The sequence below is a fragment of the Pundamilia nyererei genome, unplaced genomic scaffold (assembly GCF_000239375.1).
Source record: "Pundamilia nyererei isolate P.nyererei 1_Seehausen unplaced genomic scaffold, PunNye1.0 scaffold00269, whole genome shotgun sequence".
In the NCBI taxonomy this organism is placed as follows: domain Eukaryota; kingdom Metazoa; phylum Chordata; class Actinopteri; order Cichliformes; family Cichlidae; genus Pundamilia; species Pundamilia nyererei.
Window position 1 is genome coordinate 578,907 of NW_005187670.1, and position 6,407 is coordinate 585,313.

The 6,407-nt window shown below is 47.2% G+C and overlaps 1 protein-coding gene across 3 annotated transcripts in view; it reads left to right on the top strand.

Annotated features, from left to right (window-relative positions):
- Window positions 1–6,185, top strand: part of LOC102209894 (transmembrane protein 50B) — a 10,678-nt gene extending 4,493 nt beyond the window's left edge. The window contains exons 4-8 of one of the 3 annotated variants that reach the window (XM_005750330.2): window positions 303–370; window positions 751–843; window positions 1,598–1,655; window positions 3,049–3,129; window positions 6,152–6,185. In XM_005750330.2, coding sequence (XP_005750387.1) covers window positions 303–370; window positions 751–843; window positions 1,598–1,655; window positions 3,049–3,094 — 265 coding nt within the window. In that variant the 3' untranslated portion in view covers window positions 3,095–3,129; window positions 6,152–6,185. Of the gene's footprint in view, window positions 1–302; window positions 371–750; window positions 844–1,597; window positions 1,656–3,048; window positions 3,155–3,475; window positions 3,493–6,151 lie in introns of those variants that run through there. The other 2 variants (XM_013915211.1, XM_013915210.1) reach the window with 2 other exon arrangements.
- Window positions 6,186–6,407: the final 222 nt, after the last annotated feature.

The following is a 6,407-nucleotide window of genomic DNA, read 5'->3' on the forward strand; positions in this document are numbered from 1 at the left end:
CAAGAGCGGCGAGGTCTATCGCGATAGCTTAATTTCTCTATCGAGTAAAAGTTATATCGCGATACATATCGTTATCGTTCTATCGCCCAGCTCTAGTTTGACCTCAGACTCCGAGGAAGTTACAGACCTGCCAGATTTCACGGTGTGCTTGGAAACTGGTGCTGCAGTCAAATGTGAATCAACAAAGGTCAAAAACAAAGCAGAGACTATGTAACATCATGTGATCACTTCCTGTTTATGTCTGCAGTGTGAGCAGCATGAAGCGCTCAGACTCCTCTATGTGACTCTGTGTTCATTCTCAGGATTAATGCAGTTTCCAACGGCCAGGTGAGGGGGGACACGTACGGAGAAGGCTGTATGGGCCGGACAGGTGAGTGTTTGTCACCTGTCAGGGATCTGCTGTGGCGCTCAGAGGTGTGAGAAACGCACACGTGAGGCAGATGTTAAGAGTAAAGTGCAGAGCCTCAGCTGTCTGTGTGGCTGTAAAGAGACTAATATGTGGTGTGGCTCAGTGGGTGCACAGACCACATGCCGGCGTGGGTTAGGGTTAGGTCTGCATGTGGGTAACCCTAACCCTAACCCTGTCTCTCTTCGCTGTATCTATCCAATAAAAGCTAAAATGATATTTTAAAAAAACGTATATCTGACGGCGGTGTGAATCCTGCCCTTTGCACAGCCGTCAGGATGGACAAACACAGCAGACACAGCACTGCTCATATGTAATTGTACTGCATGTGTCTGCGATTGCAGGAGCTCGTCTCTGGCTCTTCATCGGCTTCATGATGATGTTCGGCTCGCTCATCGGCTCCATCTGGATCCTGTTTGGAGGCTACGTAGTGCCGAGTGAGTTTCTCCCCTCAGTCTGTCCTTGCTGGTCAAACATGCAAACCTGGAAATGATCAGAAGGCTGGAGGGAAAACCAGAAGTTATACCTTTAAGTTAATAACAGCTCAGCCTGCAGCCTGGACAAAGTCAGAGAGTATGCTATGGTTTGGAGCGCGAAGTCACTGCTGGCCTTTATCAGCTGCTTCATGGTGTTTTCTTCTGCTCTGAATCACATGACCGTTTTGGAAACTTGGAGCTTTTTCCTGTGGTTTGGTCTCGTTTCACACAGAAAAAATCCACACGAACCGAAAGCAAACCTCAGTGAATCACTACAAACCACACAAGGTTCAAACTGCTCATTGTTCTCGTGACTGAGGCGCAGGTAGCACTCAGGGACAGCCCTCGGTTCATTTCACCTCCAGCGGGTGCAGTTTGTGGCCTCTCACACGTGACCACAGCAGGGTGTTTGAGGTTGCAGCGTAGACCTGGTAGTTGGTCGGATTTGATCCTGAAACGATGGATCAGGGAGTCTTATTTTAAATTCAGCTTTGCTCCTGCAGCAGGTCAATGCGCTGCAGTCTTCACCCTGCTGCGCTTGCTGTGTGAGCAGCAGAAGAAAAGCTTTGTGGTTATTACACTGTGGAGTCTAAAAATACAACAAATGATTTTAATCTGACTTCCTTAGACCTGCGCAGGGAGTCGGCTCTCTCTGAGCATGCTCAGTCACAGTGAAACCTGATGTGACTGATAACATGTCGCTGTGTTCCCTCAGAGAAAGAAGTGGCTCCGGGGATGGCTGTGTTCTTTCAGAACGCCTTCATCTTTTTTAGGTGAGTGAAAAGCAGCAGCGCTGACACTGAAGCAGCTGAAACGGCGCACAGGCCTGTTGTAATTAACCAGCTTGGTGCCAAATATGTGCTTCCTGCAGCGTTGCGACACATTACATGAAACCTGTTGCATCTTATTTCCCGTAATGGGCGGGAGCTCCTGCCAGGAAAGCCTGGCTCAGTTTAACCCATTCAGGCCCGTTTCTGTTCCACTAACTGATGCAGAAAGAAGAACTAAAAGCGGGTGGATGGATACGAGCGTGAAAAGAAGCTTTAACATCCACACAGACTGTAAATACCAGATTTCTCAGGGAGGGGCTTCCAGCTCTAAATGAGTGTTTGTTTTCTAACCTGCTCCAGATTAATGATTGATTCACACCCTGTCGTGGTTGGAGTTAGTCTCAGTCCATCAGGACCATCATGTTTCACCTCCACCTGCCTTGTGCTCATGTTAGTTTAACCACAGCTGTGTAGCTTGTCACTACCCGATCCGTACCGGAAACCCGATCGGTACCCCGCATGCGCAAATCTTACGTCACTTCCTCTCTTTGCCAACATTGCGACAGTTAATATATTTGAATGATACGGTTAGCGCCCAGTTAGCTCCTAGCATTTCTCAACAGCTCTTCCTCCTTTTCGACTACCGGGACATTTAAACAATGGATAATCCGTATACAAACAAATTCATGCTTTTCTCCTCAACAGAGAGCGTCCCCCGATTGAGCAACAGCGCCGTAAAATAAGAAGAATGGCGCCTAATTTTGCTACTTGTATTACTTTTGCTGTAACAAAACAAATTTCCCACCTGTGGGACTAATAAAGGTCATCTTATCTTAATTACAGAGTTAATAATACAGACTTTATAATGTGTCACGCGAAGATTCATCAGCCACATGAAGTGTTTACTGACAACTGACAGTGATAGCGAACATCATCATCACTATTCCAATCAATCCTCTTCACAGACGAGCATAAACACGCTCGACTATCACTACATCAGATTGAGGCCACGGTTGTAATGACGCTAATTGACGCTAATACGGATCGGGGAGCCCTGATCCGTAACTCTTTTTATTTTTGTCTACATTATATTGACATGTTTCATTATTGGAAACATTTTAAGAGATGCTTGTTATTCTTAACATCTTAACAGATACTCTGACCTGTAACTATCGTAAAACGCTTCGACCGGAAGTAGACACCTTTGGCGCATGCGGGGTACCGATCGGGTTTCCGGTACGGCTCGGGTAGTGACACAGCTATTACATGACAGAGAGCTTCATTAGCCTCCAAACATCACAGCACTGTGGAGCCGAGCTGTGAGTTTGGATCTGTCTGCTCAGTGTGTGACATCACTGTGACATCACTGTGACATCACTGTCTCCTCTCTCTGCAGCACTCTGATCTACAAGTTTGGCCGCACTGAAGATTTATGGGGTTAAGACGTCTCTACACACACACACACACACACACACACGTGTATTTATATCCTTGTGGGGACATCTCATTGACATAATGCTTTCCCTAGCCGTTTACCCTAACCATCAAAAATGAACGCCTGACCCTAAACCAAATCAAAACCTAGTTGAGTCTCAAAAATGCCTTCAAACTGGGGCCCGGTATTTTGGTCCCCATGAGGGCTGTTTGTCCCCACAAGTATAGTATACTACCAAATGTTGGTCCCCATTAAGATGTTAATACCCGTGCACACACACACACACGGCCTTCAGATGTTTTGTATTCTGCTGTTTTAATCGAAGCTGTAAAAACAGTTTTAGTATTGTTGCTTTTTAAATGGAGACCAATCAGTGCTGCTGTGCACGCACACACACACACACACGCGTGTAAATATAGTTCTGTTATGTTTCACTTCTCTGTGTCAGTCTCAGTGTGTTTTGTAAAATGAGGGAATTCCTGCTGGCGGGCAGGACCGCCGGTCTTACTGTTAAAGTGTCACTCTGGGAGATTTCAGCCTCACTTCCTGTTGATTAAATGCTAAAGGTCACATGTTAGCCGTAAACAGCTGGATGTGAGACTCGCCTCTCGCTCTGACGAGAAGCCGTAAACAAATAGCCGAGCAAACCGGCACCCGTCCTGCTGTGGTTGGATATAGCACAGTCGAGCGGAGCGATGTGTAGCCGCCACAGGACGGATGCTAACCTGTTAGCCACAGGTGACACACACACACACACGTTTCACCTCGTCCATCAGGTCACGCTCACTCTGGACCGTTTTAGATAAAAAAATTTTTTACCTCAGACTGTACCTGATTGGTTTCCAGATTGTACTTCCTGTGACTCCTCCAAATTAAAAGTCTGTGATTGTTACATGTATTTTTAATGAAAATCTTCCAGGCTGACACTTCAAGGGGGCGGGGCTAATTTATAGCTGGAAGCACATTTGCTGTCTCGTCTCCGTCTGACACTGGATTATAAAAGGATGTTTTTTGTTCCTGAACTTCCTGTTTGTGACTACGATGTGTGTTGATGATTTTTCAGTATTAAAGTTTAAAATCTCGGCTGCTTCAGTCGTTCCTGAAACAATAAAAAGTGTTGTGGGCGTGGCTGTGAGCTGCTGCTTCGTTTGTTACTGTAACCTTTGACCTGCTGTTTACTGGAAGCAATGACTCAGCCTCACCAGTGACTCAGACATTTTATTAAGGTGAACTCCGCTTATTGAGAAGGACGGGGAGTTGACCTCTGCAGGGAGGAGGGGCTTCCTGTGTCCCCGCCCCCAAAAAAATTACATGAAAATTTCCCGTAGACAAACATTTACCCAACAGTGTTCATGTTACAGGCGCATGCGACACTTCCTATTTCACTGAAACAGGAAGTGTTGGCCACAACTGTCCTCTTACCGCAGCCAGTCAGATCCAGCAGTGAGCGTGTTATTCCCACCTGCCCAGGAACGCTCTCACCGACAGTTATTAATAAAGAAACTAACTCTCAGAGTTAAACAGGACTGTAGGAAGTTTGAGAAAGAGCACGCAGACGTGTTTGCAGTTCCTGTTTTTCTACTATTTTCTGTCATCGGCGGTTTGAAGCAGCGGCAGCGTGGAGAACATTCAGGGAGGCGTGGCCATTCAGAAACGATACTTGGTTAATGCTAGAGTGACCCGCTTCTCTGCTGCGATGGTTGTTAGCGCCCAGTGGTTAAAATTAGTGTCAGGAAGCTGCTCGCTGCGCTCCATCCTGGTTTTACTCCACCCGCTGTCCTCATGGGAGTAGTTCACAAATGTTCTGAGATCAGATGGTGCACGGTTAGATCACCTGGAGCAGGTGAGCGACTCAGTCGCCTCTGCTGGTAAACTGAGTGGAGTCTCTGTGAGTGGGCGGAGTCTCTCCAAGAGTTCAGGAAGCAGCGGCGGGAGGGCTGAGTGCTGATCTGGGCTCGTAGTTACCGTGAGAGATCTGGAGGTCGTCATAGCGCTCTACGATGGGAGTAAATGGTCGGACTTCAAATTCCCCACGAAACAGATTCTGAAGGAGGAGAAGACACAGGAACCTCAGAGGCAGTGAAGACTAACGATGGGCGATTGGCTGAGCCTTTCACCGATTGTTTTTACAACAGTCATTTATCTGCCCATGAGTACGTCTGCTAATAATGTTGGTCGAAGCTCAGAGAAGCGGTTTTAACTCTTCCAGCTGCGAACAAATGCAGCGATTCGTTTACTCAAACACATAACAGAACAAAAGAACGGCAGCAGCCTGCTTAAAAACAAACAAATTATTCAAATAAAAAACACAATAGTGGGAAACACAGGACGGCCTTTTCCCCACTCTAACCGTGTCTGTCTCACACACTCGACCAAACAAGTACAAAATTAAACCCATCGAACTTTGGCTCTAACTTTGCTGGACTGACGGCTCTGTTAACACCATCGGACAGTTCAGCGACTCACCAGTCACCATGAAGAACCACGTCGGTCTTACACACTGATCGTGAAGCGATCACTTTCAAAATCAGCTCTTTTACTCGCTGACACGCTCTGAGTGGATACAGCGCCCACCAGTGTCTGTGTGGTGAGTGTGTGCAGCAGTGTTGGTCTTACCGGTGGGATTTCATATTTATGTGGCTCCAGGCAGCGTTTGATTTTCTCAGTTTGGAAAAACCCGAGGTATCCCAATGTAAGAATGATGATGGCGAGGACCACGATGCCGACGAGCAGCCCCACGATCATCGGCGTCCTGTTCACGTGTTCTGAGAAAACAGACGCAGTGATTTTACTGCTGCAGCTTTAAAACCTTCAGCTGATTCAAAAGCAGTGGAGTCGTTTACATCTGTGTCTCTGGTTGGAGTCGGAGCGCGTTAAAGGAACGTTACACCAAGAAGAGCAGCTTACCTGATGCAGGGATGACCTCACACTGGATGCAGCTGCGTGGTTCCACGAGGTCCCCGTGGACCGTATAGGCCACCTGAACACAGTACCGCTGCCCCTCCTCCAGGTCTTCAATGGTCCTGGAGTCTATGGTGTCTTCATACTTCTGATGAAGACAATGACACACACACACACACACACACACACACACAGTGTGAGTGAATTAAACTGAAGTGTTTGCTTCTGCTCGTCTTGTCCTGTATTCAGATAAGATTGTGTTTCCCAGCTGAATTATCAGACTGTCGGAGCTCCACGGAAAGTAACCCAGCTGTGCAGCTTAACATTGATAAGAGCAGATGTTTATCCCTCCATGGACCCATGACCACATGCTGCTTCAGGGCTTCACTGCAGCTGCTGCCCGTTTGTGGCTCTCTGGC